The 25,866-nt window shown below is 43.6% G+C and overlaps 1 protein-coding gene across 4 annotated transcripts in view; it reads left to right on the forward strand.

Annotated features, from left to right (window-relative positions):
* The window catches only part of March1 (membrane associated ring-CH-type finger 1), an 817,915-nt gene that overhangs the window by 786,833 nt on the left and 5,216 nt on the right, over positions 1–25,866 (forward strand). For 2 of the 4 annotated variants that reach the window (XM_026789574.1, XM_013354007.2), the window contains one exon: positions 16,884–17,019. In XM_026789574.1, coding sequence (XP_026645375.1) covers positions 16,884–17,019 — 136 coding nt within the window. Of the gene's footprint in view, positions 1–16,883; positions 17,032–25,866 lie in introns of all 4 variants that reach the window. The other 2 variants (XM_026789573.1, XM_013354006.2) reach the window with 1 other exon arrangement.

Consider the following 25,866-nt stretch of genomic DNA (forward strand, 5'->3'; position numbering starts at 1 on the left):
TGCAGAGATTGACTGTAGTCTAGTCTCCCACAGCTTGCAGAGATTGGCTGTTGTCTAGTCTCTACACAGAGTGACTGTAGTCTAGTCTCCTATAGTTTACAGAGATTGACTGTAGTCTAGTCTCCCACAGCTTGCAGAGATTGACCGTAGTCTCCTGGTAGCCTAAAGAGAGTGACTGTAGTCTAGTCTCCCAGATTGTGTGGATGGTTTCACAAACCAAGCATGCTTATCAGGTAAGAACTGTAAACTTTTACAGTTCAAATATGTCCATTGCAAGTGGGAATTTATCTTAATAAAGCTGTTGTCGTCTCTAACCAAGCAGGAAGCAGGGGTGGGTGGCTCCCAGTATTCATTTCTTGCTTCTCCTTCCTGAGAATAGAGAAGGTATCTCCACAACCTTCCTCAAGAGAGCCCTGTATGTTGGCCCCTGTACATGCAAAGGCTCTGGAGCATCCTAAAAGGGATTCTCATTCTGACAATGCAGACAGCTACTTGCAGAAGTATACAACATGGAAGGAAACACCCCTGCTAGGCAACCAATGGGTAGCCTCCATTCTTGGGCACTACTGGAGTGATGGAGTGAGGAACGGTATGCATGAGACACAGCAAGATAAGTCTTAAGGAAAGGACAGGGGTCTTTAAGAGGGGACTCAGACCCTGTATGGCTCCTGTCCTTGCCTTATTTTTAATTTTTATTGAGTTCTTTCTAATTAGTGTACAAAATACTGAGTTTCACTATGATACTTGCACGGACATGTCACTGCACCTTGCATGTGCTCTCCTCACCCCTCATGCTCTTTGCCTTGCTGCTCCCATTCCTCCCAGCTGTACCCATCCTGATCTCTTATGTCATATGTAAGTGTGTGCTTTAAATGTAGATTCTGTACATGAAAGAAAAGACATATTCGTCTGACGTTTTCCCTTTCCATTGCTGTCTCTTGTTCCCTGCTTGTCGTCCCTCGGCCATCTTTCAACCCTGTGTCACCCAGAGGCTCTTTGCTGGACTGTTTTCCAGCTGTTTCCTAAGCAATTGTTCTTTCTCTGTAAGGGGATAGCCTCCTTATCACCACCCCACTTCCCGCCCCTGTTGTGATGTACTAGCTCTCTCCTGTCTTTCTCTGCCCTCTAAGGACAATGAACACCCTCAAGGGGGCAATCTTTTCACTTTCTAAATCATCAACTGCCTGCATCCCCACTCCATCCTTCAAGTGCTAAGAAAACAAAACAGACACAGATTTATAGTTACATTTTTAAAAGTTTGAATGCTTATATTCCAGCAGATCTGAATGTACATATAAAAAAGAAAAACTGCAAGTGAAATTATGAATAATTTTTATCTGTTTTAAATTTCTATATTTTATAAATTATCTACAATGAATAGGCAGTTGATAAAAATGATAACATTGTGAAATGAAATATAAAGACAAAGAGGTAGATTCCCATGTTGGAGGAAAGGCACTACCAAGAAGGACAAGTAAAAATAAATGGAAAAGTATTGTTCGGTCAATAGTTGCAGGACATGATTGATTTGGACTTTACAGGCCCTTTTGTCCTCACAAATAAGAAGAAAGGAAGTGAGAAGCCTGAAGCAGTTATAAATATGCACTTAGTCTGAAGACAGGAAGTTAGGGGAGTTTACCCATAAGAATAACAGTGTTCTCCAAAGCAGAAGTCATCCTTGGTGAGACCTTCTCTCACAGCAGAATGAGGGTCCTCTCCTCTGGAGTACCGTAGGGCTAGAAGCTGCTCCCTTTTCTCCCCTTCATCCTCATGGCTGCACAAATGGCCTTTTGTTAACCCTAAGAACCCCATGCACGTAGTGCCTGGAGATTTGGTGAATGTGACCCATTTGACTACCATGACCTGGGACTTCCACGTCTGTCGTCTGCCTCCTGCGAGTGCCAGAAGTTCGTTTACTCTTCCTGCATAGCTCAGGCTGGCCCTCATCTGTTCCTATGAATCTGAGCCCAGGGACTGGCCGCACTGTAGATTTCACCTGACAATTGGTGAGTTCAGCACCAGAAAAGTACCTTCATCCTGCCCCTCCTCCCTCTGTTCCCCCATCCCTGTCTCCTCAGAAGGACAGACATACTATTCGCATTCTTTCCTCCAGAAGAGGCTAGCTTACATCCATGTCTTTTATGGCATTGACTTCTATATCAAGTAATTGTAAAACTTCTTTGCAAGCAATTGCATGAAGGACTTCAGGGAATGCCATCGATTTCTCTCTGCCTACTAACCAGTCTGTGTCAATCCTAAACTCTGCACTGCTTGACTCAGACCAAGTAGCAAGAGCCTTGACTACCTGGCCACTTTCCTCTCTTCTTATGCCTTTCTTTCCTTATGCACATCCTCAGCCAAACCTCTGTCCCAGACGATACTTTATAGTTTAAGATAATCTAAAATTCCCTGACCCTTCCCCTTATAGCACAGTCAATCAGAAGATACTTATGATCGTCAATAGAAAAGAGATACTTAGATGGAAATATTAGAGCCCTGCCTCATTTTCAGTTTAGTGACAACGTTACCTCTTTGTTGGTGTTGTTAGTTTGATTGGTTATTTTTTTAATTCTTTTATTTTGTGTGTGTTCATGTACTTGCACACATGCACACACATGTGCCCCAGCACACATAGGGAGATAAGAAGGTAACCCATGAAAATCGATTCTCTCCTTCTAACATGTGTGTAAGCCAAGGCTGCTCATTTGTTCCCTGCTGCCCAGACCCAAAATAATCGCACAGCAACTGTATTAATTAAAACTCTGCTTGGTCAATCACTCAGGTGTATTGCTAGCTAGCTCTTATATCTTAAATTAACCCATATCTATTAATCTGTGCATCACCATGAGGTCGTGGCCTACTGACAAGATTCCAGCAGGTTCCAGCAGGCATCTTTCTCCTTCGGCAACTACATGGCATCTCCTCTTGACTCCACCTACTCTCTCTATATATCTTTTCCAGCCTGACTATATTCTGTTAAGCCATTGGCAGAAAGCAGTTTCTTTATTAACCAATGGCAATGGAACATATTCATAGCATACAGAGGGGAATCCCACATTACGTGTGGGACCAGGGTATTGAACTTTAGTCATCCAGTTCAGCAGCAGGTGCCCTTATCCACTGAGCCATCTCACAGGCCATGATTGGTTGTTTTTGTGAGGCAGCACCTCACTCTGTAACCCAAGCTGATCTAGAGCTCACATACAGTCCATTCCTGGGTGCTGGGATGAAGTTCATGAACCACCTCATGCAATTTCTTTGGATTTGGCTGCTTTTTGTTGTTGTTGTTGTTGTTGTTTTCTTCTCATTAGAAGAGATAATGAGATTAATGTCGGACTACTTAGTAATTTCTTCTGCAATAATGAGATCTAGTGATTCCAAGGAATTAGCAGTTGATTCTTCAATAGAGGAAATAGTTCAGTATGTAGTAAATTCAGCAATCAAGAGTAAGCCTCAATCATAGATAACTGTTAATGAAGGGTATAGAAAAGGAAGCAAGGCCACCCTATTTTTATAAGATTTCTAATAAAAAGGAAAGAACGTAGCCAACTACAAAATAGGTCTTTAAAATAAGAGTTTTCCTTTTTGTCCTCCATGCTGAGGATTAATGCCAGGCCAGTGCTCTTTGACTGAGCAATGTCCCCTATGACATCTTCATATTCTTAAACATCCAACAGAAATATGGCATCTGTATAAAATGTGAATATTGCCAGGTCTCAGAGCATGCTAACCTAAGGGGCCATTGCAGGAAACAATCTGGCACAGTTCCCTAATGCCCAAGAAATCACTCTGGCATCCTTACAACTGAATTAGAGCCTGAGGCCCCTGGGGGTGTCCTTATTCCAAACCCATTTCTCCCTGAAGACATTATGCATGGTAGTGTGAAAAGAGTCCCCCTTCAGTGATGCCAAAATTGGCACACATGTGACTGTTCCCATATGTGAATGAGCATGTCTCATTTTCTCCCACTTATTTTTGTTACTCTTCTTGTAGCTGTGACAATAATTTCTATCAAATTAAGCAACTTAAGAAGGGAAGGGTTTGCTTTGGTTTATAAATTGAAAGTATAGGGAAGTGGACAGAGAAGGCTGGGAGAAAGGGACAGTGACAGAGAAGGCAGGGTGACAGAGAAAGTGACAGAGAATACCATGGTGACTGACAGGGAAGGCAGGGTGACAGGAGCATGGGGCAGTCAGCCATATTGCATTCACAGTCTGAATTCACATAACAATTAATTTTTCAATGGCATTATTATTGTGTGTGGACAATGTTATTGAATTGCTTCTCTCCTTCAACCTATTACCTGGGCTCCAAGGACTGAACTCAGATTACGAGTTTTGCTCAGCAAATTCTGTACATCGAGCCACCTCACCAGCTTCACTTTCTCCTTCTATTCAGTCTAAGACCTCAGCCTATGACATGGTGTCAATTGCATTCAGTGTGGGTATTTTTACTGCACTTAATTGAGAAACTCTCTCATAGACATGCCCAGTAGTTTACCTCTTCGATGATTCTATATTCTGTAAAGCAATAATATTATTAACCATCACTCCCACTACCAAGTGAGAATCAGCCTTGGGATGTAGAACCCATTGTGCTCATGGAAAATGAGGACATCTGGCCAGTTGTGGTCACAAGCACACTCTATTTTCCAAACACATCAAGTCTCTGAACCTCAAATCCAATGCCTCCCTATTCTTTGCAAGCTCATATTTATATTAAGTCATAGTAGTACAATTTAAAGCAAAAGTTTCTAATATGGAACATGTGTCAGTTCTCTTTGAGAGAACTCATAAAACCATGGTTGATGCCCCGGAAATATAAACACAATATTCTGCACAAAATTTTTAAGAGGAAATTGTGCATGCTTAGAAACCTCAGTGCTTTCTGAATGAAAGAGAGAGAAGGAGGAAGAGGAGGAGGAAAAGGAGGAGGAGGAGGAAGAAGGAGAAGGATAAAAAAGGAGAAGGATAAAGAAGGAAGAAGAAAGGAAAGAAAAAGAAATTAGAAAAAAGAGAAAGGACGGAAGAGTGAGAAAAGAAGAGAGAGGACAAATGGGAGGAAGGAGAAAATTAAGAAGAAAGGAAAGAAAGAGAGAAAAAGGAAGAAATTGGAGAGAAAGGAAGAAAAAAGGAAGGAAGGAAGGAAGGAAGAAAGAGAAAGAAAGAAGAAAGAAAGAAAGAAAGAAAGAAAGAAAGAAAGAAAGAAAGAAAGAAAGAAAGAAAGAAAGAAAGAACAAACTATCTTTAGGTTCTGGAGGAAGTTCTATGGCTATGTCTCATAATGGCAGTAACAGGTTCTGGTATGATATACTGGGTCAAATGCTCAGGCATCATGGTCCAGGTCTGATGGTTCAGCTCATAAAGACATTTGCCACCAAACCTAACAACCCGAGTTTGATCCCTGGAGCCCATATATTAAAGGGAGACATCAGACTCCCATAGATTCCTCTGACTTACAGACATGTCCACCACTCTCTCTTCTGCATATGTATACATCAGTAAAGAGTAGAAACACTCAGGAAACAGAGGCAGGTGTATCCCTGAGAGTTTGAGGCCAACCTGGTCTACAAAACGAGATTCAGGACAGCCACTGCTTTTACACAGAGAAATCCTGTCTTGAAAAATAAAAACAAAAGAATAGAGACTAAAATGTCAAGTTTAAAAAGTCATGCATCATGTCAAAATAATTTTAAAACTGATTTCTGATATTTTAACACAGATACTATTCATTTAAATGCATTACCAGTTCTAAAACCTGAATCAATGAGTTATACATTAAAACTGAACTTGCTTCCCTTTTCGATGCAATGCAATATAAATGTTTCAGATTTGTTTCAAAATAAAGTGGTTAAAAGACTCAGTTAAAAAAAAAAAAACCTTCAGCTCTAATTGAATTTTCTGTGCAATATTGAGATCTGACAGTAGCATTGAGTTGGGACAGACTGGGAAGATAAGACTGTTTTTGATCCAAGGAAATAAGTACAGACAAAGGATTGATTGCCCATAGAAGGGAGTTTATTGTGGGTTCCAAGGAGAAACTTTTCTCTCTCTTTGCTGCCACCTAAAGGAATATTCTAGAGCGATATTTTCCAACACAATGAAATGCAATTGAAAAAGCAACATAAGTGCTTATAAAATCAAAGCCTATTATCACTTATTGATGTGCAGTCTCTTAATCTATAAAATACTTTAAACTCCACAGCTGCCACCCTAATCAGCGATCTTTCCCAACACCTAGAATAGCGCCCTGTACAATATGGTACTTGCTTTATTAGATTAATTTAAAAAATCTACTGTCACCCCAGTTTCATGTTCTGGGCCTTTGTTTCTTCCAGAAAATGAGGGTTTGAAAGTGAGCGATTTAAAGTATCTTTTCACTGAGCTCCCAAGGTCCCAATGAGGAGCAGAAGGAGGGAGAACATGAGCAAAGAAGTCAGGACCACAAGGGGTGCACCCACCCACGGAGACAGTGGGGCTGATCTATTGGGAGCTCACCAAGGTCAGCTGGACTGTGACTGAAAAAGCATGGGATAAAATCGGACTCTCTGAATATGGCGAACAATGAGGGCTGATGAGAAGCCAAGGACAATGGCACCGGGTTTTGATCCTACTTCATGTTCTGGCTTTGTGGGAGCCTAGCCTGTTTGGATGTTCACCTTCCTAGACATGGACGGAGGGGGGAGGACCTTGAACTTTCCACAGGGCAGGGAACCCTGACTGCTCTTAAGACTGGAGAGGGAGGGGGAGAGGAGTGGGGGAGGGGGAGAGGAGTGGGAGGAGGGAGAGGGAAATGGGAGGCTGGGAGCAGGCAGAATTTTTTTTTTCTTCAATAAAAAAAAAATAATAAAAAAATAAAATAAATTATCTTTTCAGTCAGGCCAGGAGGCAGGTGAATCTCTCTGAATCTGATGTCAGCCTGGTCTATGCAGTATGTTCCAGAAAAGCCAGACCTATGTAGAGAGACTGTCTTAAAAGATCAGTAGTAATAATAAATAAATTAATAAATGACAAATAAATAATAGATAGACAAATAAATAAACTATGTCTTTCTCACCAGGCCTGGAGGTACACACCTGCAACCCCAGTTCTTGGAATGCAGGGGGATCATATTAGGCTTGAGACCAGCTTGGTCACATTCACTGGTTCAGAGCAGCCAAAACAGTATTGACTGACTCTGTTCCAAGAGACAAACAGCCTGCCTTCTAATATTCCCAATCTCTGTGAGTCTGCTTGGCAAATGAAAACTCTCCTCCGTCCAAGGTTATGATCACTGAGCGATGGAAGAGCGATCTGGCTTGAGTAGCCCCTACACGTGCTGTGGAGAATCACTAAAGAGGAACAAAGGAGACACATTGGGCAGAAATCAGCATGAGAGACAGGCTTCCCAGAGAGCAGCCCGGTCAATAGACACATGGCTGTGTTGATTCCAGGAGCCCCTAAATCTACGTAAATTTTCAGAAATACAACGTGGTTCCTTTTGTGTGCATAATTAAATATCCCCATGAACATAGCACCATAGATTTGCTGAGGCATCAACACGGTGAAACAGCCCTGTTGACTTCTCCAAAGCAAATGACTTGCTATTTCTCCCAAGAACCTCCAGAAGAAAACAGAATAACCAATATTTAAAAAAAACAAAACAACTTTGTTTAATCTGTTAATTGAAATTTAACTAATTTACGTTTTTAACATGATAATGGCAACTCCGATATAGGTAGATTTGGGGGAAACATAAAAAGGAGGGAAAAATAGGATCACTAGCACAAAACTGTTATTATATATTCCATTATCTCTCTAAAATATTCTTCTAAATACTTCTTTTCTTTGGGAAGTAACTCTCAGTCCTTTCCCTACACGAAACCATTGGAATTCACACTAATAATACAGACTCATAGTTCCTACCCCAAGCCATGAGTCCACGACGCAGCCTAAGAATTTGCCATTTTAATTGCCTACCCACCGGGCCCACACAGATGTGTCTGGGTAGCATATATTATCGTGCCTTCAAGATAGATTAATCAAAAACACATGTTTCTCTTTCTCCTCTGAGCTCCCAAATCGTCTTCGTGGTAGCACTGCACCCTCTAGTGGAAAATTTTGCTGTGCCATCCCCTACACCGGAATTACAAAGATGTGGCTGGAAAAACCCATCACAAAAGGCTTCGTGGAAAACAATGGAGCGATGAGGGGAACGGTATAAAAGAAAACATCTCGATAATCTAGAATTGGGCTTATGCACAATTAAATATTAATGAATCTATAGTGTAGGTTTATATAATGGACACGTATATTAGGGAGGATATTTTGGGTAAATTTGATAACACAGAACTTTAGTCTCAGCTGTGCTCCGTTTCTGTCACTTGTACATCCCGCCAACTGTGGCTCTAAATTATCCGCAGGAAAAGGCACCTGTGCTTTGATCACGTTCCACCCTCTTCCTTGCCCTCATTCCCTGGATACTACGGTCTTGTATCCATTCTTGGCACAACAGTTCGTATGGGGATGGCTTCAAGTACGCAGAAGGATATGCTCAGGTGGCATGCAGTCACTCTGTCATTTCACAGAAGAGACTGGAGGCCTGCTCACCTCCGAACTCCTGACCAACTTTGCTTCATGCCGTTCGGCTATTCAGTCCCTTGAAGCTTCACAAACTCGGCTGTCCACAGACATGGTGCAGTCTATGAAAATGAGTGGAGCAGGATAATGAAAGAGATGGTGGGGACCCAGGCAGATCAAGTTTGCTACAGTGAAATAAATGAATCATTACCATTGTTTGAAGCCTACTGCACACCTAATGGAACTTTGTTTCAAAAACTGGCTGTGATTTCCAGTTTGCTGCCTTACAGTGTGCTGTATATATGTGTATAATATACGACACAACCCCATCCACACAAGGGAGAGCATTGCAGAGCTATGGCTGTAGCTCAGTGGTCTAGTGTGTGTCTGGCATCTGTGCAGTGCCGGGTTGAGCACCAACAGCACAAACTAAAGCAGATGATATTGTTCCCCAATTTTACCAAAGAGGAAAGTGAGATATATAAGGGATATACTTTACTTTGCCCCAAGTAAAGTAAAGCTTTTTGTCAGTGTATACTTAACAGGAGTGTCAATCAAACTGGCTCCAGTGGCGCTCCAAGGTGTTAAGGTGAATGCGTCTGACCTGTGCTCCTTCTCCAGCTCTTTCTCTGCTCCCCGTTCTCACTCTATGTCCTCCATGGTCTTTGGTCCCAGACTCTGCCATTATCTTTGCTTTCAGATGGTTTCTCTTCTGCAAACTTACACTCCTCTCTGCATCATCAGAGTACACCATGTATGTAACAGCTTGAGTTACACTTCACAGTTCTTGGTACAAACTTAACCACCCTATCTGCTCAGCATCCCCTTGCTACTCTCGCTTTAACTAACCACTCCTCATACTACATCTTTAAAATGGTGTTCTAGCGACCCCTGGAGTTTTTGACAAGCTGCATTTGACGGCTTTCACTTCTCCACTTCTGTGTTCTGAGGACAGGAGCATCATGTGAGTGAGCTCTAACGGGACATGTCACAGGAAAATACTCTCTTGGAGCTTCAAACACCTTAGGAAATTTAACAATCTGAGGTCTCTAAAAATCCACATGAACCAAGAGCACTGCTATTGCTGAGGTAGTCAGGATAGCTTCCCTGGGACGTGTCCACCCGACTGCTGCCCAAGCTCTGCATTTCACATGGCAGACATAACCTTGCACAAACACCTCACATTGAAGCCTTGGGATACTTATGTTTGTATATGGACTTGAACCTACAGGTCTCATGCATGCTAGGGAAGGACCCTTTGATAAGGAATGACTCATTGAGCTGTACCTTCAATCTTGGGGTGTTTGGGTCCCTTAACCTTTTATTAAAAGAAAACATACAATTGGGCATTTGAGATAATCTGTAATATATTGTATTCACTCCTAACAGATGAAGAAACCAAAAGTATATAATCTTTTAGATGATATCACCTACGATATGCAAAGCAGCTTACTTTTACCTCTCTTTGTCTTTATAGTTAACAGAATAAATCCTACTGTTATGAGGTTTGATAACTCAGAAAAATTTAGCCCTTGTTGCAAAACGGGTTGGGTGGATGATTTAATTCTGCAGGATCAGATATGATCCCTACCCCTCAGAGATGGCACCAACATTCTGAGTTTATCCAGAGGGTGAGGACAGTCCAAGTCCACTTGGATGTGAGACGACAGAGTCCACATTATGATAACTGAAAAATGCTCATTGATTGGTTGATTGGTTGGTTGGTTGGTTGGTTGGTTGGTTGGTTGATTGGTTGGTTGGGTTTTGAGACAAGGTTTCTCTGTGCAACAGCTCTGATTGTCCTGGAACTCACTTTGTAGAGCAAGCTGACCTTGAACTCATAGAAATCCACCTGTCTCTGCTTTTGAAGGTCTGGGATCAAGGGCATATGCCACCACTGCCCAGCTTCACCAGATGCTTTTTAAGCTATGGGTACTCTTCAGTATTTGCATTTGCTGGCACGTACCAGCACCAGCCATTCTTGTCAGCACTTTAGATGTGAGGAAATGAAAGGACAGAGAATTCAAAGGGCTGAAACAGTTGGCTTCAAACAACTTACAGTTCAGGAAACTGTGTGAAATGGTTTGGTGGCCACTGAGGTGTGGCTCTGATAGCAGAGAGAGCACAGGCAAGTGTGGCATCATCGGCTATGATGTTTGAAGAAGATTTGAACATCTGATTTAATTTGAGTCCTTATTTGAATGTTCTTGGACCATATGTAATGTTAATAAATTACTGGCTGTCAAAGAGCAAAAAAGCAAAAACAAAAACAAACAAACAAAATAACCTCAGGTGAGTTATACAGTCCTTATTGGCAGAGCTAGAATTTGACCCCAGAAATTTCCATCTTAGCTTAAGTATTCCTTGGATTAGAGACCTGTACAGGTGCGCAAAGAAGTGGCTCCCTCCACAGGGCTCTGTCTTCTGGCTGTGTTAGTTATTTGCCGTACTACTATGACAACTGATGATGCTAGGGTTGATTTGGGCTCACAGTCTCGGGGGATCCAGCTCACTGTGGCAAGGGAGGTCTCTCTCTCTCTCTCTCTCTCTCTCTCTCTCTCTCTCTCTCTCTCTCTCTCTCCTGGAACCCCAGACTGGAATAGTACTGCTCATATTCAGAATTCAGAGTAGATCTTCCCACATCAATTAATTAACAGAATCTGAATAATCCCTCAAGAACACACCTGGAGATGTGTTTCCACGGTGACCTCAAATTTTATCAAGATGACAATCCAGATTACTCACAACTAACACTGGAAACTACTTGGAATTATAGCAGCCTCCCAGAACAGAGCACATTTACTGCCTTGTTTGCAGAATTCCTATGACTCGAGAGTTCAAAAGGCAAAAGAAGACTCAATTTGAGCATTAGCCACACAAAGCTTTTGATTTGAGATTCTCAACTGTTCTTCTCCTTTAGAGTAAACTTAAGCTGTCATTTTTAGTAAGATGGCTAACTGCCTGCAATATTATCTTTACTTCAACCAGATACCCATGACTTCCTCCAATCCTAAACTAACCCATGTACAAACTCTTCAAATGACAACACAATATTTCTATTTTGATTGGGTATTTCACAGTCGCCTCTGGATATGTGGCCCATCTCTTCCTGTTTCCATTCAAAATTCCTTTGAATGTGTTTCCCGGCAATGTCATGATACAAAACCCTTTCCTCTTGTCCCTATTGTCAAGAGAAACAAAGGAACTGGACACACACACTCACACACACACTGTCCTTTCACTATGGCCCATTAACAGAGGTGCCAAGCAACACCAATATTCACATAAAGAACATGTAAGGGTTTAGTTATCAGCAACAAAGCCTGGGCATCCATATGGATAGTTGGGTGTCGTTCTGTAAGGACAGGCTCACATCAGGGACACTTTCTGACTTGTCTTTGACAGTAACTGTCTCTGTCACTCAGTAACCTCAATCAGCTACTCTGTTTAGGGTGGCTTTCCTAGCATCCATCAAACTTTTAGGAATTCCACTAAAGATCTGAAGAGGTAAACTTTCCTTCTGGTGTTCTTAAATGGTTGGCTACAGGTGTAGCTGTGACTTTTTTTTTTTTTTTTGGTTTTTTCTAGACAGGGTTTCTCTGTGGCTTTGGAGCCTGTCCTGGAACTAGCTCTGTAGATCAGGCTGGTCTCGAACTCACAGAGATCCGCCTGCCTCTGCCTCCCAAGTGCTGGGATTAAAGGCGTGCGCCACCATCGCCCGGCTAGCTGTGACTTTTTATCTCAAAAGTTATGCCTCACAAATATTCAGACTGTGATTTGGTTCCCTCCCAAAGTACTTGAAACTATAACATGATTCTATTTTAATAGGTTTTCCTGTCACTTCAACGTTAATTTAGAAAGTAAAGCTAAAAATGCAATGGAACTGCTTTACTGAGCAATGAACTGACTGCCAACCACTTTATTCTAAACAAATTCACTGGTTATATGATTTCCTTTCATTCAGCGTGACATATTCGCTTTAGAGACAGTCAAGTCCTGCTGATTCTGTCACCTTCCCTAGTCTGTGATTGGGAGTGACAAGCACTGCTTCTGCACTCCGCCAAGGCCACTCTACAAAAGACCCTCATTGGAACTCAGGCTTTCAACTGTGCCACAGTAACCAGAGGGCTCGCTCACACCAGGATGGCAGACCTTCGGGATGCTTCAGTGGGTCGAGGGCCCTGCTGCCAAACCTGGGCGCCCGCATTTAATATAAGAATTCACACAGTCTAAGAATAGAGCTGTCCTGTGACCACCACAGCCATCCTGTGGCATGTGTGCACACTCACTCACTCACTCACTCACTCACTCACTCACTCACTCACTCACTCACTCAATAATCGAAAAAATTCAGATTACAGGAGCCCTGTGGCCACAATTTCCAATTTGGTAACTGTGAGGTGGAACCCCAAACAATAGATTACTAACAAACTCCCCAGTACCCTCACTGGTTCTGAGGAACACTCTTCAGAACTGCCACTCTAGATTGGAACCTCGAGAGGCTTCTCTAGTGTGTCACGCCACAGAACCTTTGAGAGGTGTGCGTAAACTCTCATTCACATGATGGATTGTGTTATGGTGTCTACAGAATGCAATGCATTTCAGACCTGATGTATATGACTAACTCCACAGAAATAATACAAGAAGACTTAGAAAATTCCAAACAGTTAAATGCAGCTTTGAATTTATGCAAATGAAATTATGGCAATAGTTGAAACAGATGGCTGGAAACTCCTTGCCCTGACTGTATAAAAACACAATACTGCTAAGGACCCATGGGGACTGTGCTACCAAGGAGCATCATTTGAGCTATCAGAGTATAGAGTCTCTAGAAATTCTGGGTTATGTTAGAAATCAGAGAGATACATAGAAGAATTAGGAAAGAAAGGAAGGTGGGGAGGGAGAAAGGAAATAGAGGAAGGAGGGATGAAGGGAGGGAGAGAAGGAAAGAGAGAAAGAAGGGATGGAGGGAGAGGGGGAAGGAAGGACTAAAACAATTATGCTTTGTGCTTCGATGTTTGGTCATCTCAGTGAGAGAGCAAAGGCCAAGGGTGATGAAAACAAGGACCTAAGACCAGGGGATGTGAAGTCTGAAAGCAAAGACCACGCCAGCTACAAAGAGCAGTTTGTTTGGCCAACCATAGTTGATGTGATTTCAGGGTACGAAAGAAAACTTGACTCGTATGACAGGAAGATACAAAGTGGTCGAATTAAAGAGATGTGGGAACGGAGCTAGGCGTGATGAGGTCTGCTTCTTGTGAGATCAGCACTCCAAAGACTGAGGCAGGAGGATTGTGAATCGAAGGTTAGCCTGGGCTACCTGGCGACACCCCGTAGGGCGGGTGATGTGCAGGTCTACCAGGTCACCTGGTGCTGATAGTGGGAAAAGCTCTGAGAACTAGAGGAGCCTCTGCAGGAGATGTCCCAAGTGTCACAAGGCAATCAGGGAATGTGAGCACAAGTTACACATTGCTTTGTGGCATTGGGAGAGAGAGACAAAGGCAATGTGGATTTCCTCAGTGTTTGACTTTGTTTCACCCAGTCTTTACTAACCAAGCTTGCTACTGTCTCAATTTCAACATCGCAAATACTAAACTACAGTACTTTCATAACTTGTTAAAATAAATCTTGTACACTTACTTCCTCCATCTATTTGCCGTTATGACACACGCTTTGTTGAAAAGTTTGTACACGGACCTGTGCAGACATGAACAATTGATTAATGCCTTGCTTTCTAAGGAGGCCCTGTGGAGAGGCCCACATGCAATAATGTCTTCACATGGCAGAGGGCGCTGTGGTTCTGCATCTACACTGTGGAAAAAGTTGATGACCTTCCTACACTTTCTCCTTAAAACGTCTCTTCTAATTTCACTAACACGCAACAGCCTCTGAGCTCCTATTGCCTGGCACGGGGTTCTTTGCCAATGATTTGTTCCTACCCTATCCACTTTTGGCATTTTTAGACCCCCTGATGTTAGACAATATATTTCATTTCATAAAATTGCTTTTTAGATATAAGTCCCAATTTTTGAAAAGAGATTTTTTCATCTGTATTTCCAGGTATCTCTGTGCCTTCCTTCCAGGAAAGCCAGAGAGCACGACATCACCTTTAGCTGAAGTCACAGGTGGTTGTGAAGGACTCGATGTAACCAAGACCTTGGCAAGGTCCCTGGCAATGCCAGTGAGCACCAAGCCACCTCTCCAGTCTCAGAAGTCCTGATTGTTATGATTTTTTAAAGCCAATTTTCTGATTGAAGGTGGACTCTGTGTGTGTGTGTGTGTGTATGTGTTTACTAAAGTTAATATCCTGCACTAGTATACAGAAGATCTCCTTACAGAAATAATTGATTATTGTACAACTTCACATCTTTTTTGATACCAGGATGATTTGAGAGATAGTTATCAAATCACAAGATGATATTGGCAAATGGTAATATTCTTTGATTTATGTGTTATTCTAATTAACTTTACAGAAATATCAAAGATGGAACAAGATCTTAAAATCAGTCTTTCTCAGAAGTGATAGCAGTTTTGTTGAAATCCAGTGCTCAGATATCCACGATTCTTTATTGATCAATTCTCACTAGTGTCTGTTTTTTGGGGTAGAATAGGATACTACAAGGATAGCTGCAGCTGACATAGCTTGAGATCTCTTTTCTTCCTTGAGGTTGCAGGACGATTGTGGATACTCTTTCTGGTCATGATGCTCTTGATACCCGGATAGCAAAGAGGAAAAGAACTAACACAAGGATCAAAAGGGCAATTCCTGGATCCATGAGGCAAAATATTGATGCCCAGGTAGCTAGCCACTGAAAATGCTGTCAGAGGTGATGTCTTCCCTTAACCAAGAAGTTTGGAAGTGCAGAATTTATCAGGGATCACAAGAGACCTCAGGGCTAAGCAAGGAATGGCAACTGTCCACTCAGCCTGGATCCCTCCCCCAGCCTGGATCCCTGCCCCCCACACCTGGATCCTTGCCCCTAGTCTCAATCCCTGCCCTGCTGGCTACCACAAACTCTTCTTCTGAGCATGAGGCAAGCAGGGTGCAGACAAAGTAAATAACTCCAGCTAGTGGCTGATCCCGGACCTAGATACATGTTCTTCCTGCTTTTAATTGAACTGTACTGAATCCCACATGTTGCTAGGGCAGGAAAAAAGAGGAATCTTTAGGAATTCCAAGCGTTTTGCTTAAGCAAAGACATAAAGAATCAGGGCTTATTAAAAAGCTTTGCATACTGGTTCATAATATCTGGAAACTCAAGAGACAAAAATAAATATTCCCAGCATGCAAAGGTGACCCTACCACTGCCAGGACTTTAAAAGTTGAAAACACCCGTTTTAAACTATGATAAACAAACCTTCATTTCTACTTCATGTCTAAAGCTTGTGACCTTTCTTGCTTTGCTGACTGAGGGGGCAGTCACCAGCATTCTGAGGAGTGGGACTCGGGGGACATGTGATGGTTGGAGCACTTGCAGCTTTCAAGCAGCGAAGAGTCAAGGGTACTCTGAGAGACCCGCAGCAGGTTCTCCTTCCAGTTCACAAATGTGAACCGTTATCTCTCTAGGATAGCTTTACACAGAGGGAGTTAACTTCCTCTTGCAGCTCTCAAGCCTCTGCTAAATCCTTGTCCAATTGTCCTACCAAGCACAGGACACTTGTCCAGTTACATGGTGATCCCTGGAGCGAAAACTGCCAATCACTGCTTGTTAACGCGGTACTGCAATGGGCTGAAGCTGAAAGCAAATCTTTTCTGGAAAGCTTACTGTTTTATTATCACGTGTGTGTGTGTGTGTGTGTGTGTGACTGCAACATGTACGCACACACGTGTTTTCACCCACCACTCTCCACTGCGTTGTTGTTTTGTTTTGTGACAGTGTTTCTCACTGAACCGGTACTCATCGGTTCCAGCAGTCTGCCTGGCCAGTGGGCCCCAGTTGTCCTTCTGTCTCTGCCTTCCCCATGCTGGAATTAGAGTCACACACTACCATGCCCAACTGTTACAAGCTAAACCATCCATCACCACACCAGCCAAAATCATACAGTATTGGGAACCTACCTCAATCTTATTGCAGAATGAGGTACAGACCAGCTTCATCTATTTGGAGACGAGGACATTGTTTCTTATGAATCAAGTTGTCTTTACTTTGTCAGTAATGATTTCATAGCTCTCCAAATGCAGGGACTTACATAAATATAGCAGCATGGTGTAAAACAGAAAACATGATGTTGACTCTGCATTGCACACCCCTGCCTGGAACATAAACTGAAAGCCAAATATTCTGGTTATAAACGCGGTGGTGAGTGACTCATTTCTGCTTGCAGTGGGAAAAGCTCCAGATGACCACAAGTGAGAGAAGGAAAATCTTCTGCTCCGTCACGTTCCATGTCATCGCCGTCACCTGCGTGGTGTGGTCTCTGTATGTGCTGATCGATCGGACGGCAGAGGAGATCAAGCAAGGTAACGACAATGGTAAGGACATGCCACCCTCCCTCCTCCTCCTCTGGATTCCCATGCTGGCACCCAAGGGCAGACAGGGAGCTGCTGCTGTAGTCATGGTAAGGACATGCCTCTCTCCCTCCTCTACCCCTGGTTTCCCGTGATGGCACCCAAGGGCAGACAGGGAGCTGCTGCTGAAGTTTAAGTTTCCGTTAGGTTGCCAGGTAGAACACCTGAACAAGGGCCAGAGCTTGCAGCCGAGCCTTCTCCAATTATCTCCTTGGTCAACTCTGTCTAAAAAGCATGGGGCACTTGGGATCCCAAGTAAGGACTTGGGAAGTGTTAGGTCCCGGAGAACCTTTGAGTCAGAGATTCATGGCTGTCATTCACTTCTTGGGAATTCCCAGAGGCTCAGGGAGCATCAAGCTCTGTCCAGTACGAGAACACAAACCGTTAGAGAAGTGGAGAGTTTCTGAGCGGCGGCGGCACATGGCTTTAATCCCAGCGCTAGGGAGGCAGAACAAAGCGAATCTCTGCATCTGAGGCCAGCTTAGTCTACAGAGTGAATTTCAGGAGAGCCAAGACTACACAGAGAAACAAAGAAAAGAAAGAAAGGGGGGTGGGGATAAAGGGTTTTCAAGTTTTGTTTAATTCACCCTACCTGTTGCTTCTTTGGAGACTCACAGTAACACCACTGCAGTAAAGATATGTACTGGGTAACTGATGCATGGGATTAGCACTGTAGCTGAAAAATTTAGCCACACCCAGTTTGTAAAGGATTGTGTCCAGGTATATTCTTAAGGTTAAAACCTTCCCAGGCTTGTCCACTTAGGGGCAGCGGTGCACACCAACCTGCCTGGACTGGGAACTCCCAGAAGTGGCAGGGATTTTGAAGGTTCCTGGCCTCCAGGGCTCCTGATGTGCACAGTAGTATAAGGAAAGATGCAACGGAGACAGCCTTGAAGATCCCAGTGTCCTTTAGTAAGAACAAAACCACAAGAAAAGTCTAAATACAAGAGAAGCGGGTAGGATGGGATTTTTTTTTTTTTTTTTTTAGAATTCATTTATGTAACATCAACTCATTTATAACTGCATCAGTTACAGCGAACGTCTGGCTTTTGCCACACTATCGCTCTCCCCAACGTTTTTACATGTAAGGTTCCATATTAAATCTGGATTTAATAAGTTCTCATTCTCATCCCTGCAGGTAGGATCTTAAAACAATGATTGCACATAATAAGTACCAGACACCTGGCCATGCCTAAATAGACGCAGACTGTCCCCATTTCACAACACCCAACTCTCCCCCTTAGGAGTAAAGGGTGTTCCTAGCTACTCAGGGCAGTTCTGATGACTCCTGGTTGGAGACTTCCTTCTCTCAGATGGCCAAGTAGAGCCCCCACTGGAGAACCACGCGTTTGCATGACTAGACATTCTCTTGACTTGACCACATGGTGATGTACACGAAGCAGGACTTCATTTCACGTGTGTCATGTGCAGACAAGATTTCCATGGGAAACCCTCGTCAGCTGCGCTTGTCTGATGCCTGAGACACATGAGTTGTGAGTGCTTCAGTACCAGGAGGTTGATAGCCTCACATGGAGAAGAAACCACACCCCTCCTTTCTTCTGCCCCCCCCCCCCCGCTAATGCTCCCGTGGCCATCCTTCTGTTCTTTTACCTTTAGCGCTGCTCGAATGCTCATAACCACCCCCTCTAGTTTTATACTCTGCTCATAATATACTCCAAAGCTTGCATCTACATCTCTGGAAGTCTTCCAGGGACTCAAGGTCCGTATCCACACAATCTCCCACATCCAGCCTCAGCACCAGAAGAAAGACATCCCTAATAACCAGATCCCCCTCCTTTCTCTGGCCAGTCTCTCTTCTCCCTGAAACCAGTCACCGAATCCTCTGCATTCTGCCTCTGTCCCCGGATGCTTTCCATTTCTCTCCTTCCCCACCGACAATATTCATGGGAAAACTGTGTCTTTATACAAAGACAGAAAAAGCCTCTTACCTAGACCATCTCCATTCTCCCCACCTTCAACTCGTGTTCGTTCACTACTACAAAATTATGAATCCAAACATTATGTCTACTCAGTATTGTTAGTATGTAACCCCAGCTCCTTCTGGGGACTCTGCTGCCCCGAGGACCTATGTGTCAGCAATAGGGTCAAACATCTTTCTTTCCCTGAGAATCTATTCTAAATTCCTGCTCAGCTCTTTCCCTCTGTGCAAAATAATTCTTTACACACACACACACACACACACACACACACACACACACACACACAAGGGGAGAGTCAGAGCAAAAGCGAGAGACTGCTCCCACACAGATCCCTAACCTAACTCCTAGGAAACTCAGCTCAAGACCCCAGGACCAGCAACACTTTGTTTCCTAGGAATTCACTAGAAATGTACGTGCCAGCTTTCTATTCCCTAGACCTCTGCATGCGGAACTCATGTAGATGTGTAGCTCTGAAAGGCACCACCCTGTTGCACATTACCACAGCCCCTGACACTTACCTTTGGGTGAGCCTCCACTTTCCTTGAATTTTGTCTATGGAGTTTCTCTACCATCACAAAGCCTGCTGCTTCTCCCTGGACAGCCAGACTTACTCCTTATATGACTGTGTCATGCAGCCTTGCTGAGACTCTCAGCCCCACCAAAAGTCTCCCAACTAACTCAACGGATTGTTTATTTGTCTCCCTGGACTTGCTCAAAGCAGGCTTGGAGCAGTGTAGGGAGTTGTTATCACTGCTCATCACATCACTGTCTAAGACAGTGTGCAGAAGTATATACTCAAGCTTTCCCACTCTTTAGTTTGTCGAACTTTCTCTGAAATGCTTGTTTCTCATTTCTAGGTGGGTCACTGTCTTAACTGGGGTTTCTATTGCTGTGATAAAGCAGTATGACCAACAGCAAGTTGTGGAGGAAAGGGTTTATTTCCAGGTAACAGTCCTCGCTGAGGGAAGGAAGGACAGGAGCTCAAACAGGGAGGGAACTTAGAGGTAGGGGCTGATGCAAAGCATTACTGGCCTGCTCTTCATGGTTTGATAAGCCTGCTTTCTTGCAGAAACCAGGACAGTCTGGCACCACTCACAATGGGCTCAGTCCCCTCCCACTGGTTACCAATTAAGAAATAAGTGTGGTGGTTTCTCAGAAAATTGGAAATCAAGATCCAGCAATACTACTCTGAGGCATATACCCAAAGGATGCACGCTCATACCACAAGGACATTTGCTCAACTATGTTCATAACAGCATTATTTGTAATAGTCACAACCTGAAAACAAACCAGATGCCCCTCAATGGATAAAGAAAATGTGGTACATTTACACAATGGAGTACTACCCAGTTTAAAAAGCAAGGGTATCTTGAAATTTGAAGGCAAATGGATGGAACTAGAACAACAGCAACAACAACAAAAACCCATCCTGAGTGAGGTAACCCAGACCCAGAAAGACAAACACAGTATGTACTCACTCAGAGATAGATATTTGACGTAAAACAAAGGATAACCAGCCTACAGTCCACAACCCCAGAGAAGCCAGAAAACATACATGGATGCCCATGGGAAGGGGAAATAGATAAGATCTCCTGAGTTAATTGGGAACATGTGGGGGTGGGGGAAAGGGAGTGGGAAGGGGAGAAGGAGAGTGGGGAGGAGAAGATGAGGGATCAGGAAGGTTGAGTTAGGGGAAGGTAAGAGAGGGAGAGCAAGAAAAAATGTATTTTAATACATGGAGCCATTATGGGGTTAGAGAGAAACCTGACACTAGGGAAATTCCCAGGAACCCACAAGAATGAGCCCTGCTAAGAATCTAAGCAATAGTGGTGGGTACCTGAACGGCCCTTCCCCTGTAACCACATTGATGACTACCTCAATTGTCATCATAAAACCTTCATCCAGTAGCTGATGGAAGCAGATGCAGAGATCCACAGCTAAGCACTGGGCAGAACTCTGGAGTCTAGTTGTAGAGAGGGAGGAGTGAGAATATGAGCAAAGGGATAGAGACCATGATACGGATACCCACAGAAACAGCTGGCCTGAGATAGTGGGACCTCACTGACTCCAGACTGACAGCTGGGGAACCTGCATAGGACTGAACTAGGCCCTCTGAATGAGGCTGATAGCTGTGTGGCTTGGGTAGTTTGTGGGGCCACTGGCAGTGGAACCAGTATTTATCCCTAGTGCATGAACTGACTCTTTGGAGTCCATTTCCCATGGAAAGATACCTTATTCTACCTAGATACAGGGGGGAGGGCTGTGGTCCTGCCTCAAGTGATATGAAAGACTTTGTTGACTCCCCATGGGAGGCCTCATCCTCTCTGAGGAGTGGATGGGGGGGGGATGAGGGAGTGGGATGTGAGGAGGGAGAGGGTACTGACTTTCTGCTGTAAGCGGACAATGAGGACTACTGAGAACTCAAGAACAATGGCAATGGGTTTTTGATCCTACTGCACGTACTGGCTTTGGGTGAGCCTAGGCAGTTTGGATGCTCACCTTACTAAACCTGGATGGAGGTGGGCGGTCCTTGGACTTCCCACAGGTCAGGGAACCCTGATTGCTCTTTGAGCTGATGAGGGAGAGGGACTTGATGGGGGAGGGGGAGGGAAATGGAAGGTGGTGGTGGGGAGGAGGCAGAAATCCTTAATAAGTAAATAAATTTAAAAAATAAATAAATAAATAAATTTAAATAAAAAAAAGGAAAAGAAAGTGTCTTTCAGCTGGATCTTATGGAGGCATTTTCTCAATTGAGGCTCCTTCCTCTCAGATCACTCTAGCTTGTGTTAAGATGACATAAAACTGGCCAACTTGACACTTAAACACCATTTTTCAGTTAGAAATTTCCTTTCCTCGTGTATCCACAAGATGGCGCCTTAATATTAATAACATGTCATAAAACATACATAACATTAAAAGGCACAGTTCTTATAAATTCAAACACATCAAAAGTTCAGTCTCTTAAAAATATCCAATCTCTGTAAAAATCCAAACTCTCTTTAAAATGTTCGAAGTCTTTCAGCTGTGTACTCCTGTAAAAATCAAACTAACTCAAATGCTTTCTCCGAGAAGGAAGGACCAAGGCACAGTCACGATCTCCAAAAGCCAACTCCACCAATGTAAATAACTCAATGCCCGATGATCTGGGACTCACTCACAGTCTTCTAGGGGACCTCTAAGGGCCATGAGTCACTGCCTTCTGCAGCACAACACAGCTACAATACTTTAGACGGCAAAACCCCCTACAGAAGTCTGATTTCCCAATCGAGACCTTGGTGCTAGTGATGTAGCTCAGTTAGAAGAGTGAGTGCCTGCCTGGTAGCGGCAGTGATGTTGGTCACCATTACCATGTAAACAGGGTGCGATGGCTGCATCTGTCATCTTGGCAAACAGGAAAGTGGCAGAGAGATCATAAGTTCAGTCACTTTTGGCTACAGAGTGAATTCAAGGCTAGGGTAGGCTATATGAGACTCTTATTTTTTAAATTTTTAAATTATAAGTAATTATTATTCATTTATGTATACATGCCTGGGTATGTGTGTAGGGGTCACAGAACTGTTTGTAAGAGTTGATTCTCTCCTTCCATCCTCTGGGTCTCAAGGATTGAACTCAGGTCATCAGGTTTTCCAGCTAGTACTTTTTTTTTTCTTTAAAGTTTAGTAGATAATCCAGATTTGACTTTCATGCGGAGATTAGATAGTGTTTGTATTATTTCTGCTTCCTATCAGAAACCACAATGAGATCATCTTTCTCTTTGGTATTATTTTATATTTGGTATCTTTGGTCGCTTAGGAAGCAGGTCTTTGTGGAGCAGAAGAGTCTATGGCTCTCCACAGAGCTGTGTACTTGTGGGACAGCCTTTCCCCCACATACGGCAGGGCAGCATGCATATCTGGTGGAGTCGTCTGAAGCCCCCCCCACACACACACACACACTGTGGGATGACACCATCAGGCTGAGCTCTTAGCATCTTTATCTTCCTCAGGCATTGTTATCGCTGATCCTGAATTTACCTTTGAAGTTACTGGAGAAGGACTGTATAATTAAAAAAGCTAGGATATTTTAAATCCATCCAGAAAACCTCAAGAAATGTCTAAAGAGGAACAAATTGTCCTTTCCAACCAGAACAGATGCTGAGTCTAAGCAGTGAATTTGCCTGTAGTGACAACAGGAGATAAACAGGCCCTTTGTGTAGTTGAAGATGCTGCTCTCTTAGAGTAGATGTGTCTGGTGCCCCCCACATGGCGCACCACCTCCCTGTCTCACATTAACAATCTCAATTATTGCTGCAGCTACCTCTTACACCTTAAAGACCTTTTTAAAAAAACAAAAATAGTTTGTGCTATGAATTGAATGTTTCTTCTACAGGGACTTGTATTGTCTTTTAGAATACTGCTATGTTTTCAGGGCTGATCTTTTGGCACTGGGCAACCAAATACTGGCAGTCGCTCCTCTAGGTCAGGACCATGTCTTATTATTCAGAGAGCACTTGGCATTGGTGGAAGTTCAAAACAGTTCACTGCCCATAGCTGTAGCAGTAGCCATAGCCAAAGTGATAATGGTAGCCACAGCCATAGCCATAGTCGTAGGCAAAATGATAAAGGTAGCCACAGCCATCACCATAGCCAAAGTGATAATGGTAGCCATAGCTGTAGCCATAGCCAAAATGATAAAGGTAGCCACAGCCGTCACCATAGCCAAAATGATAAAGGTAGCCACAGCCGTCACCATAGCCAAAGTGATAAAGGTAGCCACAGCCATAGCCATAGCCAAAGTGATAATGGTAGCCAAAGCCGTAGCCACAGCCATGGCCATAGTCGTAGCCAAAATGATAAAGGTAGCCACAGCCGTCGCCATAGCCGAAGTGATAATGGTAGCCACAGCCGTCGTCATAGCCAAAGTGATAATGGTAGCCATAGCTGTAGCCATAACCAAAGCGATAACAGTAGCCATAGCCGTAGCCACAGCCATGGCCATAACTGTAGCTGACTTCTAGAGATCAGCAAAGCCCTAATATGACAGACACTGGCTAGCAGTTCCTGGCAGGCCAGGGTGCTAGCTCTGTCTCTTCTCTGGCAGTTGTGCTGAAGGAAATCATCTCTTCAAAGCACAGCTTCCTCATTTGGGAAAGCAAGAAAGCTAGACTCTGTGCCTTCTAGAGGCTTTTCGATATGACTCGCTATCAGACACCATGAAGCAGGTTTTTGCATTGGGTTAATTGAGGTGTGTTTATATAAGTGCTGTGCCACACCATTCATAGTTTATTTACACTGAATTTTAAATTTTAATATTATTTAAGAACTTAGTTGGAATATTAAAAGAAATTAAGAAAAAATATACACTGTCTTGTTTAATTTAAGAAGCTGCAAAGGGGAAAGCAGAGAGCATCAAGCCACGCACACTTCCCATGCGTGTGATCAAAGTGCCAGCAGCCACATTCCAGCTTAGCAGTGTGATATTTTGTCAAGACAAGCAGTGTCCCTGCAGCTTCTGGGCCCTCTCCTTCACTGCTGAGAGATTTAAAAGCTTTAAACATCCTAGGTGTTTCCAGTCACGTGACACGATACCCAGAGCCCTAAGAAATACCATACTTAAAAGAAAGATATAGAGATAGACTACTGGTTTACAGATGAGAAAAAAAATGTTAAGTTGCTTGATCCACAGCCACATTACAAGCCCATCTGGGGCCTTCTGATTTCTCTGATTTGACTTAAAGAGAGAGCAGATATATTTAAGATATCCTAGTCTGTGTGCCAGAGAGGACAGAGAGCTGGCTCTGCCATCAAGGGTAATGCATTTTCTGAGAGACAGAATTCCTAGGGAAGAAGGGTGTCTGAAAGGCCCAGGGACTGTGGCCCAATTTATAAGCCACTGCCATTTGTTTGGAAGCTTAAAATAAGAACTCCCTAACAAATTCAGTGCACACGGCTGCTCCATCCTTCTGTGTAAAGACCTTTTCATTGATTTTTGGCGGTCTTTTTGAGGTGTCCCTCTGGTAAAAAGAATTAAAATAGCTAGGGATGCTGGGTGCATATGGTGAGGCTGTATACAGCGGCCTCTGTGCCAATGCCATGGTTGGCAGTTAACTGGATTTCAGACCCCTGGATCCTGGAAGCATCTGGAAGTTGGAGCCTACAAGAAGTGAGAAATATCTGAGTGTGGGCACCACAGAAATCGCTGCTCTTACTGTTCAGCTTAGCCAGCCAGAGGCATGGAACCCTCAAGTCACTCAGACCACCATAGTGGCTGTTCACATGCCACACTGTTTCTTCACTGAGCCAACACCAAGAACCCCATGGGGAGGCGTGACTTTCACCTCCATTTTTAAGCAATGTGTCAGTTGGTCTCTACAACGTAAAAATCCACCCACACATGGTGACTTAGAACAGCAACCATTCATTTCACCTCATTCTGTGTTTTGATTAGGCATGTGTTCTGCCTGAGCTAGGTGGGCTGGTCTCTACAGTCAACCGCTGCACCTGGAGAGAGCCGAGACCCCAACCAGCAGCTGCATAGTCAAGCATAGGTTCCTTTACCTGTCTGGCAAAGGAAGGAGATTAGCTAGAACGGCAGGTGCAGTTAAACTGTGTAGGAGTTTGAATATTTTTCTAAATATTTGTGGTGCGTGTGTGTGTGTGCGTGCGCGCGTGCGAATGCGCGTGCCAGTACACTGGAGGGCAGAAAATGGAAAGTGGACGTAAGCACTCTAACAACATAAACTGAGATCATGTCCCTTTAAATATCAACAGCTGAGCTACCTATCTCTCCAGCTTGGCTTTTGTTATTGTTCTAATCATCTAGCATGATCTAGCATGATCACCTGCCTTCCTAACTTAACAGTTGCAGGGAATTCAAAAAG

Source organism: Microtus ochrogaster, unplaced genomic scaffold, assembly GCF_000317375.1.
Source record: "Microtus ochrogaster isolate Prairie Vole_2 unplaced genomic scaffold, MicOch1.0 UNK23, whole genome shotgun sequence".
NCBI lineage: Eukaryota > Metazoa > Chordata > Mammalia > Rodentia > Cricetidae > Microtus > Microtus ochrogaster.